This window comes from Alnus glutinosa, chromosome 3 (genome assembly GCF_958979055.1).
Source record: "Alnus glutinosa chromosome 3, dhAlnGlut1.1, whole genome shotgun sequence".
Lineage (NCBI taxonomy): Eukaryota > Viridiplantae > Streptophyta > Magnoliopsida > Fagales > Betulaceae > Alnus > Alnus glutinosa.
Genome location: NC_084888.1, coordinates 1,110,924 through 1,134,981, shown reverse-complemented (window position 1 = coordinate 1,134,981; position 24,058 = coordinate 1,110,924). Strand labels below are relative to the sequence as shown.

At 37.4% G+C, this 24,058-nt stretch overlaps 3 protein-coding genes across 4 annotated transcripts; 1 reads left to right on the top strand and 2 right to left on the bottom strand.

The window, feature by feature from the left end:
- The first annotated feature begins 405 nt into the window (after positions 1-405).
- On the top strand, positions 406-2,363 carry LOC133864699 (DNA-3-methyladenine glycosylase 1). Its single transcript, XM_062301106.1, has one exon. It carries the CDS (start codon positions 1,093-1,095, stop codon positions 1,969-1,971), a length of 879 nt encoding a protein of 292 aa, XP_062157090.1. The 5' UTR covers positions 406-1,092; the 3' UTR covers positions 1,972-2,363.
- Positions 2,364-4,302: 1,939 nt separating this feature from the next.
- LOC133863583 (sugar transporter ERD6-like 6) lies at positions 4,303-12,418 on the bottom strand. Of its 2 annotated transcripts, none has more exons than XM_062299591.1 (19): positions 11,956-12,418; positions 11,515-11,774; positions 11,353-11,415; positions 11,180-11,269; positions 10,987-11,046; positions 10,822-10,887; positions 10,678-10,743; positions 10,356-10,431; positions 7,981-8,045; positions 7,779-7,871; positions 6,683-6,763; positions 6,506-6,590; positions 6,339-6,385; positions 6,186-6,248; positions 6,028-6,087; positions 5,843-5,908; positions 5,701-5,760; positions 4,772-4,901; positions 4,303-4,683 (listed from the first exon to the last, which is right to left on the bottom strand). In XM_062299591.1, the coding sequence occupies exons 2-19, from the start codon at positions 11,725-11,727 to the stop codon at positions 4,550-4,552; spliced, it is 1,518 nt and encodes a 505-aa protein (XP_062155575.1). In that variant the 5' UTR covers positions 11,728-11,774; positions 11,956-12,418; the 3' UTR covers positions 4,303-4,549. The 2 variants fall into 2 exon arrangements, with proteins under 2 accessions (XP_062155575.1, XP_062155576.1); XM_062299592.1 differs by having other exon boundaries at positions 4,772-4,886; positions 11,956-12,417.
- Positions 12,419-16,127: 3,709 nt separating this feature from the next.
- Positions 16,128-16,679, bottom strand: LOC133862620 (uncharacterized). Its single transcript, XM_062298463.1, has 3 exons — positions 16,546-16,679; positions 16,369-16,430; positions 16,128-16,210 (listed from the first exon to the last, which is right to left on the bottom strand). The coding sequence occupies exons 1-3, from the start codon at positions 16,662-16,664 to the stop codon at positions 16,140-16,142; spliced, it is 252 nt and encodes an 83-aa protein (XP_062154447.1). The 5' UTR covers positions 16,665-16,679; the 3' UTR covers positions 16,128-16,139.
- Between the last annotated feature and the right edge of the window lie 7,379 nt (positions 16,680-24,058).

Here is a 24,058-nt window from a genome sequence, read left to right as displayed (position 1 = left end):
TAAATATAAATGAGTATTTATTTTCATAAATATTTCCGTACTTCTTTTATATCCATTCAAAATTATCACTAAATAATCCATGTAGGATAAGTTGGCCATTAAGAGTTAAGAGTACTAGGGTGTACCATGTAGAACCTAACATTTCTCATAAGTTCTCACTTAACTTCAATACGGACATTTCACAAATTCAACCTTTTGTGCCCTCCGATGAGTGAGGGACATCTCAACATAAAACAAATATATGAAAAAAAAAAAAAAAAAAAAAAAGGTAGATGCATCTGATTTTTGTCTTGTCTCAATCTGAGAATGACTTGATTTTTAAAATTATCACAATCAAAACTTAATAGTAATGAATCATAAAGTTCAATGTAATTATAAAAACAACATCATTCTTGAAAGGTCATAAGAGTGCTTTTTAAAATTATTTCATTTCCCAAAACCACCCCCTAAAATGGCACCAACACCACCATTCTTCTTCACTCTCCTCCTCTCCACCGCCACTACCGGCAGCAGCAAAATTCTCTCCCTCTCCCCCATCTCCATTCCCCACTCCCACTTCCTTTCCGTCTTCTTCTTCATCACCCTCCACGCTTGACCCAAAGCTGCTGAGAGCCCTGCAGTCCCTCAAATCCTGACCTCCAAGGACCCCTGCCAATTAGTGCCAAACAAAGAACAACGCCACCCTTTGCGATTCCCCAAGACCTTTCACCACCTAGGCTTGAGATAACAGACGCTCGATAGTAATTGGAGGATCATTTTTCTTTTTTCAACTATCTATTTTCCTCACTGCCCTCAAGTCCCTCTCCTCCCTCCTCCCTCCACTCCCTCTGTTTCCTCAACTGCCCCCATCTCCCCCATTCTCTTCCCTTCCAAACTCTCCTCCTCTCTCTCTGATCCTCCACCTGCATCCACTCCCTCAAAACACTCTGGGTTTCCGGTGTTAAAAAAATCCATCCGTATTGTTCCTTTGTGTTTTTCTTTCGTCCATGTTGACGTATCTGTCTTTTATTGGAAGGCAGAAAAGATTGGTTTGTGCAACTTCCGTATAGAAGTCGTTGTCTCTCCCAAATTGACAACCAGCTCTGTCTCACAATGGGAAAGCCAAAGAACACCCAAATCCAAAATCCCTCGTCTTCCTCCAAAATCCAACTCCCTCCCCGGAAAACCCGAAAACTGCCTTCCAACACCCGAAAACCCCTGAAGCCAGTGGTCCCCAATACAGACTCCTCCAAACCCAGCGAAGCAAACCCATCTCAGCCCACTATCATTTTGCCCACAGCCGTGAAGCCACTAACATTTGAAGGCGAAGTTGACGCTGCTCTTACCCATTTACGCACCTCCGATCCACTCCTCACGACCCTTATCGACTCGTATCGGCCTCCGGTTTTCGAGTCTCAATGCCCACCATTCTTGGCCCTCGCAAAAAGCATTCTCTACCAGCAACTCGCGACCAACGCCGCGAAATCAATCTACACGCGCTTCGTCGCGCTATGCGGCAGCGAGGCCGATGTTGTCCCCGACAGCGTGCTCGCTCTCAACCCCGTCCAGCTCCGAAAAATCGGAGTCTCCGGTCGGAAGGCGAGCTACCTCCACGACTTGGCGGACAAGTACAAGAGTGGGGTTTTATCGGACTCCTCGATTCTCGAAATGAACGATGAGTCCCTGCTCACGAAGCTCACGTTGGTTAAGGGAATTGGGGCTTGGTCGGTGCACATGTTCATGATCTTCTCGCTGCGCAGACCGGATGTTCTACCGGTGGGAGACCTTGGCGTGAGGAAAGGCGTGCAGCTTTTGTATGGGCTAAAGGTATTGCCACGGCCTTTGGAGATGGAGGAGATTTGTGAGAAGTGGAAGCCTTATAGGTCTGTTGGGTCGTGGTATATGTGGAGGTTTATGGAAGCCAAAGGGGTCACATCTACGTCTACGGTTGCATCAGCCCCGTTGGTGGATGGTAAGCCCAATCCACCATGAATTTATTCTACAAAATCTTGAGCTTTCCTATCATAAATAATAGGGAAATGATTTTTCTAAGTCACATTATCTAATATCAATAGTCTACGTCAAGACACATGGGTGTGGAACTAGTGCATGTAGATTTCATATATGTGGGTCCTATATATATGGAGCCCACACCCAATGTGTCTTGGTGTAGGATTGATGTAGGATAATGTGACGTAAGCTTATGGCATTTGCAAGAGAATTGATGTAGGACAATGTGACGTAGGCTTATGGCATTTGCAAGTATTTATACATGGTATGTTCTTTTACTGAATGGGAATTTGTGTTTCTTACTCTATATTGTTGAAAGGTAGTATTTACTTCTACCATTTAGAAAATAGTGAAATAGTAGAAATCCTTTTGAATGATGAAGTCGTATTTAACTCAACTTCCACATGTGATTCCTGAGTCCTAAAGGCAGTTGGGGAGCATCCCTAAGGCCCACAGTTGTGCTAGGACATTGATCCTGACAAGTCTAGAATAACCTATGAACCAATCTCCTTGAGTATTTCTCATGAGACCTTCACCACCCCAGTGAGACCAATTGGAGACCCATCAAATTTCAACCGCGGAGCTGTTAACAGCCGGTTTAAAGTTTGCAGAACCTTGATAGGCTGTTCTGTTTCGGAATAGCCCGATAAACCAAATACCCCTTGGAAAACTATTTTCCAAGGAATGCTAAGTTTTTGAAAGCCACATAAATGAACAGTTAAACGACAACCATTCAATAAGGGGAAGAGAAAAGGACCAAATGCATTGGCCAGGAATTACTAAGCCCCTTCTAGAAGGCTTTAGCGAAAGAACACTCTCAAAGGAGGTGGTGGATAGACTCAAGATGATGTTGCACAAAGGGCAGCTGGGGAGATATTCTAATAGACCACAAATACCCTTATCATCATTGGACCAATAAGTTCCCACTCTCTGTGGAGTCTCTCTATGACTCGTTCACCTCCTTCCCATTCTCCAGTGTTGTTTGCTTCCCCCGTTTCTAAATCCCCCCCCCCCCCCCCCCCCTCCCCTACCTATGAACCATTCAGAAAAGAAGATCGACAACCTTATAACCAAACAAGAGGGGGTGGAAATTTCCTCCAATCGGAATATTTGCTTTCCCATAGGGATTGCATGCCGATTTTGGGATTAATCATTTTACGGGAGAGAACATGAGGGACGAACGACGGTCAACCTACCTAAGTTTTTACTAGTCATCATTGGTTTACCCTTTTGCTGAAACCTCCCTCCCTAGCCGATTGAATGGTTGGATAACCACTCTTATTCATAAAATAAAATTAAAAAAGAAAAAAAAGGTTGGATAGCCACTCAACTGTTCACTGTACTTCCTGTATCCCACTTCTCTCCGTATCTCTCTCAACCCTGATGAACATATATTTAACCCATTTTGATCTTTCTTTACATCCTCATTGGTAAGACCATCTCGCTCAAACCCTTCTCAAAGCACTTGTTCAAGACCCATCTCCAATACATGTAGAGTTATGTCAAGGAAATGGTTGTCAAAGACCTAGCAACAAATTCCTATGTTTTTCACTTCAACAACCCATGTAGTAATCGAGCGTATTATAGACCATAGTCCATAGAATATTAGGGGTTGCCTTTTTAACCTCAAGCCATGGCCTGCTATGATCTCTATCATCGAACTAAACCTCGACCTTGCTTCCTTTTGAGTCCAAATCCATGTCCTTCCTCTTAACTTAATGATAGTTGCCAATGCCAAGTGCACTGGAAAAAGGATGGGGAACTCTCTTGTAGGTGGAAGACTCTACAGCCTCCAGATGCGAATAGAAATACACAACCCAGCCTTTTGTCCCAAGCTTCAACCTCTCTTGGACAGGATTCACAAAACTCTAGATATAGTTCAAGTATAGGCGTCTTTCGGATTTCTACTACCATTGCGGCTGTCTGGGTCACACTATAGGAAGCTGCCCTACCCTCCTCAACACTTTGGGTCACACTATAGGAAGCTGTCCGGGTCACAAAACTCTAGTTTTGAGTTTGGGTTTCACAGTTTGTTGTGGGCAGCAGTGGGGAGGTTGGCAATGGTGGGCAGTGTCTATGTTTTGAGTGATGTTTGTCATGGTGTTTGGTCCGCTGGTGTCGCACTGTGGTGGATTGCACCATTGTTGTGGGAAACAATCGGATTAGTCTCTGATACCAAAACTGATGTGGGACAAACACTGAGCACAACAATATACTGTGAAATTAGGGCAAAAAGAGGAGAGATATATAAGATAGAGAAAAAAGCCTAGAAAGAGTGAGAAGAGAGAAGAAGGGAGAAAAGAAAGAGAAAGAGAGAGAAAATCACAATCTCATAATTTTATTCCATCAAAGTCTGCATTGGAGTACAATGCATACTTCAATAGACTCGGACAAAAACCTAGGGCAACAACCATTTATTAACTTACATAACATAATTTTATAAATTGTGATGGAAAGATCAGTATAGGCGTTACATAATTCACAGGCAGGCTAAAGAGTAATTATGGACACGATTTGTGCAACTGCACCTATACGGGATGCTTCCAGCATGATATTCACTTCAGAAACCGTGCCCAGACGAATACATGCTCGACCACTGAATCTCTTCCAGAGTTTTGCCTTTAGTTTCAGGAACCCAAAGTGTCACGAAGACAAGAGTAAAAGCAGAGACAGAGGCGTAAATTGTGAAGGTACCTATTACAATGACGGAACTATATGAGTTAGACCATGACAGATACACGCGCACATGCAGGAAAACACGCACACAGAGGTAGATGTATACCTCCACTGTTCCAATTCAAGAGTAAGTTTGCAGTCAATGTGACCACCCAGGTTGTCATCCAATTTGCCATTGTTGCTATGCTGCCAGCAAGGACCTTAATATTTGCCGGAAGTATCTGAAAATGTGCAATTTGTGTGCAAAAAGAAAACAAACAAACAAAAAAAATGAGCACTTCAAAATAATATTTACCTTACCCTCAAGAAAATTCTGAGCTCATAAATCTCAATGCATGTTTTAACACTTAATTTATGGACACAAATATTAAAAATTGTTCTTTATTTTTTCTTCTGACAGTGACAGAAAAATTAAAGTATTGAGTTCATGTGGATCTATTGTTTTGAATGAGGGAGAATCTCCCTTTGCCCCTCGGGCTAGTTGAACATACAAGGATCTCCCTCCCTGATAGAGTTGTCATGTGAACATATACGACTAATCCTCTACTCGTCATCCATATCACTGAATCTCGTAAGTTCATCAAATAGACAGACATCAATATCATCAAGATGACCACATGCTCCATTCTGGGACCTACTACAAAACTGAAACCTTTACATCTAATTGCAGAACAATCCCTGGCACCCATTGTAGAATTACAACCCCACATCCAGGAACTACAACATTCCTCATACTTAAATACTTCACATATTCAACTCAACTCAACTGGGCCTTAATCCCATGCCAAAACTCATACCCATATTGTAGTAGTCAATGATCAACAAACATTAAAGCTCTACGCCTCTACCAAACCCACACCGATGGTCAAGTATCCGATTCCCATACTGGTGGAGCATAGGCAGTCTGACATCAGACTATGACTAGAAATTATCGCCAGAACAAGTGAAAAATTGTCTGACTAAAAGTACTTAATCAAATTGTTTAGACCTTATGCATCAGACTGATGTTGTTAAAACACAGGTAATATTGCATACCTCTGACATTATAACCCAAGGAAGAGCTCCAATTCCCACAGAGAATGTAATCACGAACAACTGTATGGAGAATTGGTCGGACTTGGAAATCAATTAAAACAAGAGTTCAAACTATACATAACAACGTAGACGAGAACCATACCACAAGCCCCACGACTGACAGTATTGCTAACATGGTATATAAATTAGAATCTTCTGATACAATGCCCTGGTGAAGGTGAATGAGAACAAATTCAAACATTATAGGCAAATGTGATACCCGATTTATAAGCTCCACATCAAATGAGAAGATTTTACATATTATACTAAATAAAAAAAATTACCTACCTCTAGATAAAAAGCAATTGCAACAAGTAGGAGGCTAAGAGTCATTCCAGACGATGATACCTACGTACACAAGTGATTTCAGATTTTGTTCAATTATGTATGTCCACAAATAGACATTTTAAGAGGAAAAATAAAAATAAAAATTTGTTCTGACGCACAATAAGAAGCAGCCTGCGCCCAGCTTTGTCCGCCAACCAAGTAGAGATCCCAGTAGCAATAACCTATTGAAAATAACTCTAATAAGAACTTTTGGGACGTTAGGGTATCTACATGAAGCAGCACAAAATTGTATGTGTCAGGGCATCTTTTACCTGAATAACACCAAGTCCAAAAGTTGCTTCATTGCTTGATGATACCCCTACAAATGTATCGTACCCAAATCCATGTAATATAGAAAACCACCAGGCTCTTTTTCTAAAGCTTTAACCATTAATAATACGATAACAATTCAAAGCCCAAAAAGAGATGTTGGTCTAACCTGCAGTTTCAAAGATGTTACTTGAATAGAATAAAACACCGTTGATACCACTGAATTGCCGGAGCACAAGTAATCCAATCCCTATCTGCAGCATATGATAGCGACCTATCAGAAGGGGATAAAAATTCAACAGCATAGTAAACAATAATTAATCCTAAATTTCAAAACCTATCGTACCGTTAAAGGAAACCAATATCTCTTTCTCTTGAGATCTGAAAACTTTACTGTAGTTCCTTTGATTGTTGATGCTAAAGATTTCTGTCAAAATTACATAAATAATAAATGATGACATTGTTAAGAAAAGAGTCAAAATAATGCAATCGTGCTATAAGCTTATCATCCAGAACTTTATGGTGCTCCGTTTGTTTTGACATAAAATAATTTTTGTTGTAAAATATTTTTAACGAAATCATTTTTCAAAAAAATGGCTTTACTAAAAATATTTTCCGGCGTTTGGCTTGCACCAAAAAATTCCAAACAGTGAAAAATAGAATCCGGCAACTTCAGTAAATTTGCCAAAATCTAGCCTAATACGGTTCAACTCCGGCCATATGGCCAGATTCTGGCCATATCTGGTCGGGCTCCAGCTATCCAGGCCAGGTCCCGGCTAGCCAAATATGTTATGGGTCAAATTATGATTAATGTATTTAATTAGTAGTTGTAGAATTAATATGTTTAGTAGTTGTAATTTACGTAATTGGGGGTAATTGTTAATGGGTAATAATTGTTAGTGGGTAGTTATCTTATGGGAAATTAAGTGTTAGTCAGCATCATTAATAGAATTGATATCAAAAGTATCATTATCAGAAAACTCGTGAGGTTATAGGCATGTGCTAGAGGAATAATTGGCCCATTGAAGTGCCAAATTGTCTTTCATTACTTTTTATTGTTATTTCATTACAAATTCCATCACCAAATATTCACGCTCATAACATAATACGGCCGGTTTGGCCAGATTGCGGCCGGCCTCCAGCTGTATTGGCCGGAATCCTACGACAGCAGCCAGCGATGGTCGATTGTTTGAGCATGAAGGTCGACTGCGTCTGCCGTTTAAAAAAAATGATTTACGCTTTTAAAAAGCGTAAATCATTTTTTGAAATTAATTAAGCATTTTTGGTCAAACGAAAATAATTTTTCAGTTGACTACTATTTTCGCTCCTATCAAATACTGAAAAATGTCAAAATTATTTTTCAGAAACCATTTTACGCTAAAACAAACGGAGCATAAGTCTGTAGATGACATGAATTTCTTGACTCGTAGAACATTCAATACCTTGATGTCATTCACTTCAGTTGAAATGTCTGTACCGAAACCCCGTAACACTTGCAATGAGGCTTCAAAATCTTCTGTCCTCCCCATTCTGGCCTAATACCCCCAACCCAACGAAAAAAGGAAAAGATAATATCAAAATCCAATCAATACAATATTTATAATATGCATCCAATCAATACAATATTTATAATATGCTTCTTACCAGCCATCGAGGAGATTCTGGTATGAAAAGTAAGCCAGGTATCAATATTGCACATGGCAAAATTCCTGCAATAATGTGTAAATGATCCCTTAAATTCAATCCATGTATTGATCTACGTATTCCATTGGTAATTAATGTTATATACACAGCTTTGTCATATATGAACTTGTGATAAGAAACTGGTGCTTTAAGAGTTTGATATTTGCCCTTTTTTTAAAAAAATAAAAAATAAATAAAATTTATAAGTAATTTAAATATATAGTTAAAAGCATAAGGCTAAAAAAAAAAAAAAAAAAAAAAAAAAAAGGCTAGAATGAGAGAAAAGAACAAGAAGATCATGATACTTAATCACCAAGGGAGAAACAAAAGTAACTGTCCAAAGATACATTGTATAAAAAAATAAAGTCTTAATCTCTTCCAAAGTCCTTTCACGGTCCTCGAAACTTATATCATTAATCATTAATTTCCCTTCAAAATACCACAACATACGCAAAGGTACAATCTTCCACACAAGAACATTCTGAGCACTATTAACAGTCCACCAATACTCATACAAGTCAACTCCTCATTTAGGCCTAACCCAAGACAACCTGAATTGATTGAAGAAAACATTTCATAAGACCCCAACAATCTCACAATAGAGAAGAAGATAGTCTACAGGCTCTTCATTTCTCTTATACCTACACCACCTATTAACCACAATGACATGATGTTTCCTTGGATTATTTATGGTAAAGATCTTACTTAGGGCTATTGACCAAGCAAAAATGTCACATTTAAAGGAACTTTAGTTTGTCAAACACTCATTCAAAGGAAATGAGAGTTATCATTGCGATCCAAGACACTATAGTAGGATCTAATAACGGACAAACATCTTTTGGAGGGAACCCACCAAAGTTTGTCTTCACAAACCCGTTTAACTCTACCTGTATACAGCACCCTGGAGAACGAGGTAACGACATCCACCTCTCAGTCATGAACCACTCTAACAAAGCTAACATTCTACTGATAGGAACCACCTGAAATCTTTAAGTGAGCCACAACAGAAGCATCATTTGCACAAGTGATACGATATAAATCTAGAAAGGCTTCTTTAAAGGCCAAATCTCCGCACCACAGATCATGCCAGAAGCTAACTTTGGAGCTATATTCCACCTCAAATCTAGTATGGATGGAGAACTTCTCCAACCCCTCCTAATATTATTCCATAAACTCACTTTATACGTCCCAAGAGGCTCATTAGAACACCACCCATCCCCATGAACTATCAAATTTAGAGTCCATCACAACTTTTTACCATGCCTCTCTCTCATTCACATAGCACCAAAGCCATTTCCTTAATAGAACACAATTTAACAACAGCAAGTTTTGGACCATCAATCCTCCCTTCATGATTGGAGAACAAACCTTGAACCAGCCTACACTGTGATATTTAAACCCTTTGCCTAGCCCAACCCATGTTGAAACTTCACAATATGGTAAGCAACACCTGCAAGGATAGGAAAAAGGGAAATGTAGTGCATAGGGAAATGCTTCCAACTCACATCCTCCATGAGAGTAGTAGCTCGTTTGGCAAATTGGTTGGAAACCGAAAAATTGTTTCCAAATCGACTACCAAACAGGCCCTAGATCTCTCTAACTCTCTTACTACTTCTTCCTTTCTGCTCTCCTCGTCCTAATGTCCTCTCTTCTTCAATGGTATCAAAAGCACACGCCTCTTCCAAAATGATCTTTTCCTCCTCTTTAACAGGTAATTCGCATGATGATATATCTCCTACCATAGAATTTCTTTATTTTCTCAATTAGAAAACTGATGAGTATTTGGTGAGCTTTATGTGCTAGCGCGAGCTCAATCTTGAAAATATATTTTCAAACTTGTTCAAGTACTCAAAGGTTAAAAATAATTTAAGAAATGTTACACACACTTTTACTCCCACATTCTCAAGTGTAGCATTAAATAATTTGAGAAAATGTCACTTCCTGGCGTAACACTAAAAATCACCATTAAATTTAGGATGAATCATTATTTATCTTTTTTTTTGATTGACCTGGCGCCGGGGGAGGGGAATTTAGATTGCTGTTAAATTATTTCATTGTAATTTTAATTTTGACCTAAGAATAACAAGAATTGAATCACGCTACGTAGGATTTGAACCTACGACAAAAATCACCATTAAATTTAAGATGAATCATTATTGATTTTAAATCTAAAACTTATTTTCTTTGTCACGTCAAGGAATGTCAAAATGTGCACTTAAGAGTGTATGGGTAGGAGTGTGTGTAGCATTTCTCAAATAATTTTGTTGGCCAAATAACACTCCATACTTATTTTTCAAATGTGGAAATGCCAACAATTTGGCATCCCAAGGGCTTACCTAAAATTGCAAGCACTCTCCAGTTGACAAACAGCCCCAAAAGATAAGCAAGCATTGTTCCAATTGTCACTGAGAGCTATACAAAAACCAAATTGATTTACTTTGATATATCATTAAATATGGATACTAGTAACAAAAGTGCTAACCATGAACGAATTTTTATTTTTTTATTTATTTTTTTCTTTCTCTAATTAATGAGGAAAAAAAAAAAAAAAAAGAGTAAAAAAGTGAAAAGGAGAAATCTATCTTTACTCTTTATCAGAATGGAAAACCCGTTACTCGATGATATGATTGAGTTAAAAAGCAAGATTAGACAACCAACCTGGTTCACAGATCCAAGGCTTCCCCTCGTGTTTTGAGGTGAAATCTCAGCTATATATATTGGTACCTAAACTTAAATCATTTACAAATTAGTGCCGCTGATGCCTGACTCATGACATAAAGAAATGAGATGTTTCAATGTTACCGTGTAAGATATTATACCAACGCCAAATCCTTCCAACAACCTTCCCACGTATAAAAATGACGTATCCTACAAAGAGCAGCAGAAACTAAATGCAATCTGATTTACCAAAAAAAAAAAAAAAAAAAAAAAAAAAAAAAAAAATTGAAATTGTCATTGCTCACGTACTGTGGCAAACGATATTGCTAGCCATCCAATTATGTTAGGAACTGCAGCAATCACAAGTGACTGCAATTAAGCAAAACAAAGCAACATTTCTCCAATCAGCTAAATAAATGCATGTTGCAAATAATCAAAAGACTGAAGAGCAATGTGAACCCAATAGAAAATAAATTGAACGAAACCCATTATATTATTATACCCCTTTGCGCCCAAAGTAATCCGCAATGTGACCACTCGCAATTGCCCCAACCATTGCACCCACGTTTACTATGGACCCAAATAGAGAGAACTGTTTTACAAACAAAATAGTGTGTTAATCAAAGATTGACAAAACAATTATAGTACAACAATTATAATCACAAGTACTCAGACCTCTGAGAGTGAGAGTCCCAGGTCGTCAATCATTTCTTCTTGCGTAGGGGACGTATACCCACACTGTACATTTGAAAAATACAAAGCAACAGAAAGAAATTTGACTGAGCAACTGATTTTGTAAAGGGAAATGGTGATTGAGAGAGGAAAAAGTGGTGTTACGGTGAAGCCGAATTGGATGGGGCCCAGGGCGACGATGAGGACGCAGAGGACGACAGAGACGGAGCGGTCGCGGATGGTCTGGGCCGAGGGGGGGCCCATGGTGCTGCCCTGCCTCGAGCTCATGATGCTGGAATGGCTCGAGCCCATTCTATACCAGCTCCCCGTGTGCAGGAGCGGCTTGTTGAGGTCCTCGGATTCGTCCCTGAAACTCATTGCCACCACCTTTCTACGCTAAATCCAGATAGTCCTCGGATTCGTCCCTGTACTTGTAGTTTGTTGAAATGTCACAGAGAAAGGAAGTAGAACAATCAAGAACTATCCACTACTCAATTAGAAAAAGAAAAAAAAAAACTATCCACTACTCGAGTTGTGAAATCATGCGTGGTGGCAGGGGCTTTGAACCGGGATTGGAACACAAATTGCATGAGGCTTATCACTTACCTTCGCAAAAACTGGCTATGTTCAGCTTTAATGGGAGCCTTTACACTCCCAACGACCCCATTTTCCCCCCCTCCTCTCCCACCACATCAAAATTCAAGTATTTCCATTCTCATGTACAAGAGCATCTCCGGTCAATTTGTTCTACAGTAAACTTTGATTTAATCTTCTCTCGAATATAACTCTGTATTGCAAAAAATGAATAAAAAGAAAGACTGAAAAATAATATTTAAATAAAAATAAAGATCTATTAAAATCTGTACAGATTACACAGTAGCTACTTGCTACAGTCTGTAACCACTGCTGACCATTAAAAGCAAGGAACAACACAATACAATTATGTATTGTAGTAATTCGAGTAACCTAACAAGGTAGATCCCATAAATATAATCCCTAACAGTTTCTTGATATGTAGAAACGTTTCTAAAAGAAGAAGAAGAAAGAAAGCGGAAAACAGAGTGAAACAGAGAGAATGAGAAGGGGATGAAAGAGAGGAAAAACAAATGATAAACACGTGTATAGCTCAACTGGCTAACTAATCCACCTGACTAATCAACTAGTTTCGGTGTAAGGGATTATTTCTTACTATCGGTTTAAATAAATTTTTTTAAAAATATTTGATTATCCTTGTCTTAAATTTAGTCTGCTCGGAGTAGATTTGCTCTTTAACTATTTTTGTACATGGATTAACGGAAAATGAAAATCATAAATAATACTCTATTATAATAATTTTATTTGTATCTATGATTTTGTAACCTCGTAGTATGTAGTTATAATTTTGCAAAACTTTGTACTTTATGATGTAAGAATTTTACGCTCGTAATTTTTAATTAACGAAATACTCATATCTTTGGTTTTAAAAAAAAAAATTAATTAAATTAAATTAGTTACAACTGAAAATCCCTGTTAAAAGTCGGTGGTGATGAATTATATGTATTTATTGCGTAGGAAAATATAAAAATAAAATTGAAAGGAGTGAATGCAATTGTGCAACAGGACGATTAAATGGGCCTCGTTTGGAAAAGTTTTGTCGACTGGCTCTCACTATCCTTGGTGCTAATTATGTCTGCACATGCACAAATCTTTTCACCTGTCAATTGATTTGTGGCCATTTCTGATTGCCTGGAGCCTCGTCAACTACCTTTGAAAAATCGTTACACTTCCCGACTACCTAATTTTCTCCCCCGTCTCCCCCTTATTGGCTACTCCCTCTTCGCCGGAATTGGGATTAATTTGAGCAGCATATGCCATGTGTATGTGAAAGATCTTTATGGGGGTCGGACAGTCTGTACCCGCATGAGCATGTTCTCCAACCAAACGTGCCCAATTAAAATTTAAAGGGAGTTCATTTTAGTAGGTAAATAACGTAAGTCTTTACCATCTTTATAATTTTTTACTGACTTTGGAGTGTTCTTTGTGAATACCTCAGCCCTTGCATATTTTCTGTATTTGCAAGTCTCCTTCACTAAATTACCGGCGAAAACAAATTTTTTGCCAACTTAATATGGGATGTGTTTAATTAAGAGTTTAAATTATTTTTGTGTTATATCAACTTTGAAACTAGTCTCATATATATATATATATATATATAGAGTTAGTCAGACATATGAGGCAAATACTTGTAGTGCGTCATATGCAATCGCACACATACATGATACATAGCACGATGTGTCAAGAAATTTATCATATTTTTCAAGACTCCGTAAGATGCGAAAAATAAATAAAAAAATTAATAATAATAAAAAAAGAAACAAAATTAAATCAATCACACATGACATCAAGATTTAAGTGGTTCCCTCACTATAATGTGTGTTCATTGACAGAAATAATCATGAAGAAATTCACTATAAAAATGGAGTACAAAACATAGTAGAAAAAAATTACTCAAACCTAAAGCTCCAATACGCACCAAAGATGCTACAGTACTATATAAATAGTGTATCGGCTAACAATCTCACTTCTTAGCCTTAGAGTCACCTTCAAAAGTATTTGTATAGGGAAGTGATCTTTGCACAACACACTTTATCCAAGCAGTAGGTTCTACTCACATGGGTTTCACCTCATGTGAGTGTGTTGTGTAAAAATTAGGGTTAAATATGTTTTTCGTACCTATGTTTTGAAAACTTTATTTTTTTGGTACTTAAGTTTTAATTTGCATTACAGATGGTATCTCAATTTTGGAAAAAGACTAAATTAGTATCTCAGTCAAGTTTTACGTCCAAAACTAATCGCTTGCCAGGTGTCAACCATTAAGGGTTGACACATGTTTTAGTATAAAAAAATAAAAAATTCTTTAAAAATTAAAAAAAAATTAAAAAGTAAAAGAAAAAGAAAAAGAAGAGAGGTGACTGAGCTACCCTCTTGACCGGTCTGGGGTGGCTGAACCACCTCATAGGGGATGGTTCGCCCACAACAAAAAAAAAAAGAAGTTTATTCACGGGTTTTGGTCTTTGGGGGTGGTTCGGCTACCCCAGACCGGTCAAGAGGGTAACTGAGCCACTCCTTGACCAAAATAGGGTTAGCCGGCTACCCCATGGTGGCCAAGCCACCTTTCTTTTTTTTTTTTCAATATTTTTTTTTAAAGTTTGTAATAATTTTTATTTTTTTAATTAATTTTTAAAGATTTTTTTTTTATTTTTTATACTAAAACACGTGTCAATCCTCAGGGGTTGACACCTGACGGACCGTTAATTTTTAGATGAAAAACTTGATTGAGGTATTCATTTGGTCTTTTTTTTAAATTGAAGTACCATCTGTTATATAAATTGAAACTCAAATATTAAAAAATAAAGTTTTCAAAATTCAAATATTAAAAACGTAATTAACCTTAAAAATTATGTAAATTTATTGTGTAAATTTCTTAAGAGTGGCTACATGCATGAATGGAAGGTTTTGGGGGACAAGACGGGTACGAGCCTACGAGGGTACAAACATGTCACGACTTCTGACCAGTGATGCAGCGTGGCAATCTGTACGGAAAGCAAACCTCGCCAGAAGTTCTTGCTTGACCAAAAAAAGTAACTTTTTTTTTGCTAAAAACAGGAAAAAAAAGAAAAAAGAAAATGCTTATTCTTTCTGGCTGCCTCATTCATTTATTTTTCTCTATCTTAAAACTTTTGGTTGTGTGTTGACGTCAACAGCTCTACAAACTCAATAAGCTTTAATGTTATGCGCAGAAATAAAAGGGTTTGTCTGAAGTTAGAAAAGTCTCCGAAATAGAGAGAAGATGGGAGAGAAATTTCAGGAAGGAGTACGCAATGAGTGGAGAGATAAGCGGAAAGTTAGGTTTGAAAAACGTGTTCCACTAACATTTATAGTGGAACATGTGTAGTCAACTGTTAGTATATTATGGGGGAGAAGTGTAGCAGTGGGTTAGCTGAGACTGGTTAGAGTGTTCTTATTAGTCTCATTAAAATAGTTTTTTAGCTATTTTGGTGAGCCAATTTGATGAAAATCTTGAAAAATCATTCCAGCAGCCTCACCATTTTAACCAAAAAAATTTGATGACTGAAATTACTAACCAAATTAGATGAGACATTTTCACTCAACAACTCACTCACTATATCTTGTTTCACTTTTCTCTCTCACATGATTAGCACACATTTTTTCTTTTTTCTCCCATTCTCTTTAGGGGTGTAAATCCGGAGCGGGTTCCCGGGTATTGGGTGAAACCCGGGATCCGGCTCCGGGTCCCCGGGTTTTAGGATTTAAACACCCGGGCCCGGACCCGGGTATCCTGGGTATCCGGTCCGGGTTGTATATTAAAAAAAAAAAATAATTTTTTGCTATTAAGGTTAAGAGAGAAATAAAAAAAGCGTGACAAAGGAAAAGAAGGTGAAATTGTAGTTGTTGCTATGAAATTGTAGTTTATTGCAGTGATGCAGTCACCTATCCATTTCAGCTCAGAAACAAAACCAGATTCTGCACTCTCAGGTTCTACGGTTTCTATGTCCTTTTTATTCATAATTTTCCTGACAAGTTATGCTAAAGGAGATACTATTTGGTCTAAGGACCCTTCTCCATGATTGTGTGGATGTTCTGTTTCTATTTTTGTTTTCTATACACTGTTTTTTATGCTTCTTGACTCCAATGATTTGCAGAGTCTGGTTATTTTTTTTGTTGTGTTTATGCTCTGTTATACAGCGTACAGCGTACACCACCCATTTAATAAGGGCACAGCAAAAAACTTAAAATTTTACCCTTGTTGGATCAAAGCCAAACCCACTCATTTGCATCATACGCTGGGTGTCATCAGTGGCTGCATCAGAAAATGTCATATCATTAATTCAAAGATTGATATAGAAATCTCAGCATCAGAGAAATTATGAATGACAGCTGCATGACTTCAGAATCATTTAACAACAATCAAAATGTATTTTTTAATAACATCTTAATAAGCTCTAGATCAATACTAACCATTGTCTTCTCCCAGTATGAGACTAAATAAACCTCTTAATCCAAACAGATTGAGAAAATACCTGAAAGAATGAATTGTGAACTATTAGACGCAGCCAGGCAACTACCTAAGAGATAGAAGATAAATCCAGAAAATTTATTTAAATGAATGGAAGACTCATAAACTTTGAGAGATACCATGAGCGACTACTGACATAACTAACATCCACGGTACTCAAGTCAATTCCATTTTGTAACATTGACCTGAACCTTTGAGTCAATGGAAATGGTATTTTAGCTGCAGAAAGCAGAGGCATTTAGATAACCTTACAAGATAATATCAATATATGGAAATTTACAAAGTGTGGGGATCAATCAACCAGGGAATTTAAGACTAACAATACGGTCAGAAAAGGAAGAGGATGAAAGCATATATTTGAAAGAACAAAATACAAAAGAACATCATTTAAGACAGAAAACGCTAACACAACTAATGTTCCTACCAGTCAACAGGGGAATGATGAAGGGCACTGGCAGGGGATATTTTTTTTTTTTTAATTAATTAACCTACCCGGAGCCGGGTACCCGGGTATAACCGGGATTTTTTGAAATAAATACCCGGCTCCGGCTCCGGGTACCCGGATCCGGGTACCGGATTTCCCGGATTCCCGCGGAGCCGGGTAATGCCCGGAGCCGGTTTCCTGGCCGGATATATCCGGTCCGGATTTACACCCCTAATTTTCTTCTCCCATCTCCCATCTCTCACACGATAATGTCATTATTTTATGGATATGAATGATTTTTTGTAAAAAGATTATATAGAGAAAAAAAATAAATAAATATGAAAAAATTATTATTTAAATGGAATTGTGAATATTGACTAGTTAAAATGGTGAGGCTGCTGGGGGAATTTAAAAAAGTGGCTCACCAGATTAGAAAAAAATTGATTTTTAATTATTTTGGTGAGTAAAATTTGATGAGACTACTAAAAATGCTCTAAGTGGTCAGCAGTTATGTTTCAGCACTTTATGTAATTAGTATTTAATTCAATATTTGACAGCTTAATGAGATATTCAAAAAATTGTCCAAATCTTGTGTCTCTTGAACCTTGTGTTAGAGAACATAATCTCAGCTTAAACCGTGCGTTTAGTATGAGGAGGGAGTTAGTTTTGGAGAGACAACTTATTTTATTAACCTTTAAACAGTTTCGTCCATAACATTTAATTGGTAGCTAGGGTTCATTCTTCTTCTTCTTCACCCCCACATTCAGTGGCGGATCTAGCCTTCTAAATATGGGGGGTCAAATTGAAAAAAAATTAAAATTGAGGAGGCAAAATTAAAAAAAAAAAAAAAAAAAATTATAGGTAAAATTTAATTTAATTTTTTTCAAAAAAAAAAAATTGAGAGAAAATTTTGGAATTTAGGGAGGCCAGGGCCCTCATGTAGGTCTGCCTCTGCCCACGCTGCTTGTGCAAAATAGGGTTGCTTTGACAAATAGAATTAGTCAGACATGAGGCAAATACTTGTAGCGCGCCATATGTAATCGCACACATACATGATACATAGCACGATGTGTTAGGAAATTTATCTTATTTCTCGAGGCTCAGTGAAATGTGAAAAATAAAAAAACAGTAAAATTAAATCAATCACACACGACACTAAAATTTAAGTGATTCTCTCAATATGAGGTATGTCTGCTGACGGAAATAATCACAAAAAAAAAAAAAAAAAAAAAATACTATAAAGATGAAGTACAAAACTTAGTAGAGAAAAATTACTCAAACTCAATGCTTCAATACACCCAAATTTTACTATCACATAGTAGACATTATTTTTTAAAAGAGAATACAAAAGACAAAAATACAATTTCTTTGTTTTGCTGAAAACAAATAACAGCCGGTCTCTCTATATTTCTCTCTCACTATATATAGCATCCCTTTACCTTGCGGTGCTGTGGCTTATTCACGCTGCTACTCTGATGCACTCGTTTTTGGCACACTCCTCTTATTCTTCAAAGAATCAAAGGCTATAAAACATCACATGCATGCCTTATACAATTAATAAACCATGTGGATCAAACCTGGCACACAATAAAGTCGGTTGGCCTATTCTCCAAAAATTGGCATCATCAGACTTGGAGATCTAGAGAGGTCTCCAAAACCCACATGCAAGGAGTAATAAAAGAGAAACTAGTGGGACCCGCCCGTAAATTGATAGCCGACAGGTGAAAGACACACCCAGAAGTCCAACACCAAGCCTTTCTCTTTCTTTTGTGAGGCCCATGCATGCAAGTTTTCTGCATTATGTAAGTCTTCATGCGGGGAAAGATGGTTGTGGTGGCTGTATGAGGAGGGATTATACAGTGTCGTTTTCATCAAAGGTCGGGCCCCATTTCCAGGCTGTACGTAGGCTAGGTTTAGATTCTTGTCAAAGGTCGGGCCCCATTTCCAAGAGGTTGGAACTAGCTAGGTTTTCTTCAAATTTTCTGCACAGGAGGAACAGGATACAACTGCACACAACACCAATGTACGGCATTGATGTAAACTAATTAATACAAAACACAAGAATAAATAGATTAGTTGTTTCGAGTGAGATAGAAATTCTTAAAAAACACAGTAAAACTATATTTTACTTAACAAAATTCAACATTTTCATATAATTACTGACTTGTTCCTTAGGTAACCCAACTGAAGTAGAAATATCATTCTACATGACTAGAGACCTACTGGAATACAAGGAAGAGCCTCGGTTGGTTTCAACCAACCATAATCTGATCGTCTACTCTTATCCTAAGAGATAAGACTTCTTATTAACATACTCTTATACTTAGATAACTACTAAATAGGACTGCTACTAAATCAAATAACATACTAATTTAGATATTCTTATTTAAAATTAAAAGACTACTTCTACTAATAATCAACCACCTATCTCTTAAGATAAGAGATAAACTCTTATTTAGATAATACTACTCATGGCTAGAGATGTAATCGACCCCTCTAATCCTTTTCCTTGTCCTTAAGGGAAAAACAAGAAAATTATGTTTTCACTTCTTCCATGCCTCCATCTTCATCTTCCCCTAGGCAAGCTTCAATCATAAACAATTTTTTGCATCGGTGTCTTGAACCGTATTTATCGTTGCATTTAAAACACAATCCCTTTGCTTGTCTTTCCTTTAACTCCTTCGGCGTCAACCTCTTGATGGGTAGGAATGGCGGGTTTAAGGTTTGCTGGTTTCCCATATCTACTTTTCTTTCTTCTGCTTGGTTGCTTCTTGTGATAGCACTGTGTCGTGCTTCGTAAAGTCTAGCCAGCTCGATTGCAGATGTCAACGTCTCAGGTTTTCCTGCGGTGACATCAGCCCTGAGCACTTCTCGCAAGCCACTTATAAAGCAACTAACCTGACGAGTTTGGGATAGCACCCCAATTTTGGAGAGTGAAGACTCGAATTTCGCTTGGTATTCTCGTATAGTTCCTTCATGTTGTAGCTTCATCAATTCTCCAAAAGGGTCGTAAAATTGATTGGGTTCAAAGCGGGTAAGTAAACCTGCAGTGAATTCTGGCCACCCAATTTCTCGTTCTTCCCTGATTAAGATTTAGAACCACATATGGGCCTCTCCTTCTAGGTGGAATGAAGCCAGGGCTGTCTTCTCGCCCTCCAATGTTCCCTGAAACTGAAAGAATTGTTCAGCTCGACATATCCACATCGTGGGGTCTTCGTCTTCGTTAAATCGTGGGAAATCTAATTTCACATGTCGTGTGGTGATTGTTGGGTGACGTCCTCCTTGAAAGGAATTTTCTCCTTCGTAATCGTGATCTCTTCCACCTGAATTCTCACCATGTGATTGTTTGGCAAACATCTCGTAGATTTCTGTCATACAATCTTGCATGGTCTGTTGACTCTTACGGAATTCCTCATGCTTATCCAATAAGCTCTTCATTGATTGCTCCATGCTTCCCAGTCGTTGATCCATCTCTTTGTGTTGTCTCTCTTTTGTTACAGAACGTGTTGTTGGACGGGTTTGTAAAGAAAAATCCCGAATTGCCCAACTCTTATTCTTTGATTTTCCTATGTTATCTAATATCTGGTTTCTTTTGAGGGAAACCGGTCCTCTTAGGTAAACAATTATTGCTATTCAAGAGGAAAACACCTGGCTCTGATACCAATTGATGTGAACCAATTAATACAAAACACAGGAATGGATAGGTTGGCTGTTTTGAGTGAGCCAGAAACTCCTAAAAAACACAGTGAGACTGTATTGTACTTAACAAAATTCAACATTCTCATATAATTACTGACTTGTTCCTTATATACAAATAGGTAACCCAACTGAAGTAGAAATGTCATTCTACATGGCTAGAGACCTACTGGAATAAAAGGAAGAGACTCGGTTGGTTTCAACCAACCATCATTTGATCGTCTACTCTTATCCTAAGAGATAAGACTTCTTCTTAACATACTCATCTACTTAGATAACTACTAAATAGGACTGCTACTAAATTAAGTAACATACTAATCTAGATATTTTTATTTAAAATTAAAAGACTACTTCTACTACTAATTAGTTGCCTATCTCTTAAGATAAGAGATAAACTCTTATTTAGATAATACTACTAATGGCTAGAGATGTAATCGATAATGATTACATCAGTCATTTGATACGATAGCGTTCTGTTAGGGTTTTTCTTTCTCAAACTTTCAGGGCTTTTTTCTTTTTCTTCAGAGAATCGAATGTACACTTCCAAAACCCCCCAATAAAGCATCGTAGCAATGTACGGATCGAGAGGGTAACTTGAGAAAAATCTCTTGAGAAAAATCTCTTCGATGCTTTGTTTGTGTGTGTGTGTCTATATATATATATTTTGGTGATTCTTTTTCTTCGTGTTGTCATTTGCTATGGCATAGTCGTAAATTCGTTGTTTGATAATGGGTTTATATATCTTGTACATTCATGCTCCTTAACTTGCATATCTTAATTCCTTAGCATTGTTATTTGTTTGATTTTGTGTTGTTTTATTGCTTTCAGGTTTTAAATAAAAATGCAATTAATTCCATCGATTTTGGGCTTAAAGCACACTGCTTTGAGAAGACCTAGAAGATACGGTTAAGTTTAACCAATCATAATAGAAGACATATATGATGTGGTTAAGTTTAATCAAATCAAGAAAATGATTAAATCAGAATTTATCTAATAAGAGTCAAAATCGGATTGGATTCAAATTTGGATTCTACACATGTCACAGTATTTTGATCATAACTTTTTGCTCAAGTCTCGAATTGCAATGAAATTAGTGGCCTTGGAAAGCTAATAAAAAATTTCAACAAATATGTCAAAAACAGTTTTTTCTTAATTTGGATGTTTACTATATCAAAATCGACCCCACAATAAAAGACCGCAAATCTGGACAAATTTGGAATCATTTTCCTACTTGGATTGAATTTTCAATCTCCTACTTGGACTAAGAGACTAAGTTCATATTTTTCTTGAATTCCTAGGGTTTTTAGGCCTCTAAGCTTCAAGAGAATGTGTGCTTAGCTTTAGACAAAAAATTCTTTTTGCAGGCTTGACAAGTTGAAGAGGAGAAGAACATGGTAGGAGGTCATTCTAACACCACGATGAGCAGCCAAATACGTAATAGGGTGTTGATGTAGCCTTTTACAAGTAACAATGGTTAAATTGTATTTTAATTTGAGATTTTCTATATGCATGATGGTTGTATAACTGCGAGAATTGATCTTAATGTTTATATTCAATCATTATGAATTTCTTATCTTGTTTTAGAAAGTCTTTTATATTCATTGAACTCAATTCTTCATATTTTCTGTGATTATGTGAATGATTGTTATACAACGGTTTTAATTGACATATAATTAAGAGGGTTAGATAGGTCATGCCTAGGGAAGACGGATTGTACTACACCCTAGTTTAGTGTAATTTAGGTGAACGGTTCATGACAACCGAAGATGGATTATACTTATTCTTTAGAGGTAATTTCTTGATTACTCGAGTGAGACGAGCCCTATATCATGCATAGTATGAATTTTCCTTGTTAATTTATGATTGACCATTGTTATGCGTGAGTGGTAAAATCAATCTCCTATTCTTTCTCTCATCATTACGATCTTTATTTTTATGTCTTTAGTTTTATGCATTTAACTTAGTTATAAACAAAATCAAATCAAACTTCTTTTAATTAAGTTATATTTAATCTTGAAAAACTTGATAGCAATTCCTATACAGTCCTTGAGGTTTGACACCCTCAATATAGCCCTATCCTACAAGGATTTGTACTATTGCTAGTGGTAATTTTATTATTGATATTTTTGTACACAAAACGACCACATCAGCACTCAAGTGGTGAACTGTTGGTTTGTGCATGAATTGACAAACCTTATTGACCGCAAAAGAGACATCAGGTCTTGTAAGAGACAGGTATTGTAGGGAGCCAACTACACTGCGGTACATATGTGGATCATGAAAGGAATCTCCGTGAAACTGAGATAGTTGTACTGTTTTCAACATCGGAGAAGAAATGGGCTTGGCATTGTCTCTATTTGTTTTATGGAGGAGATCAATAATATACCTTTGTTGTGATAGAAGTAACTCATCTGGAACTTGGATTGCTTCAATCCCTAGGAAAAATGCTAGGGGTCCGAGGTCTTTTAGAGCAAAGTCAGATTGTAGCTTTTTGATTGTATGAGCAATGAGTTTTGTGCTTGGACCTGTGATTAAAATATCGTCAACATAAATTAAGACAAAAATAAATTCATTTTTGTTGATTCTGTAGATGAAGAGAGAGTTGTCAGCTTGAGATCGGATGAATCCCAATTCATATGAGGTAGAACTTAAGCGTGAGAACCATGCTTAGGGTGCTTGTTTCGATCCATAAAGTGCTTTCCGTATGTGGCACACATGATTTGGATACAAGGGGTGGACAAATCCTGGCGGCCGGCTCATGTAGAAATTTTCTTCTAAATCTCCATGTAAAAATGAGTTTTGTACATCTAATTGGCGAATGGGCCAATTGTGAGTCACTGCAAGAGAAAGAACCATGCAGATGGTGGTTGATTTTACCACTAGGCTATAGGTCTCGTCAAAATCAATATCGGGTTGTTGATGAAACCCTTTGGCAACTAAACGAGCCTTATATCGATCTATGGAGCCATCAGATTTTCTTTTTATTTTGAATACCCATTTGCACCCCACTAAATTCATTGTATTCGTTGTTAATCGCAATGGTACAAGATTCCAAGTGCCATTGTGCATGAGGGCAGTAAATTCCAAGTTCATTGTTGCTCGCCATTCAGGAAACCGTGTTGCTTCAGAATAGCAAGTAGGCTCTTTATCCCCCGGTTCTGTGGTAACAAGAAGAGAATGTGGTGAAGTACGTGTAATGAAATCAGCATACTAACGTGTAGGCTTGGAAATTTTATTTTTGGACCGAGTTAACATTGCATGTGGCTGATCATTTAATTTGATGAGGTTGGTGGCCTGGATATTACGGGTTGTTCACTTGAAGTAGGACACGTCATTGGAGCATGTGGCCTTGAGATAAGTTGGACTTCATTTAAATTTGGACCTGTTGCTGCAGCAGGAAGTTCATTTGAAGTGGGACACGGCAGTACTTGAGCAAGTGGACTTGAGATAAGTCGATGTTCACCCGAATTTGTGACATGCACATTGCTTGAGTGTCAATATTTGGAGAGGAA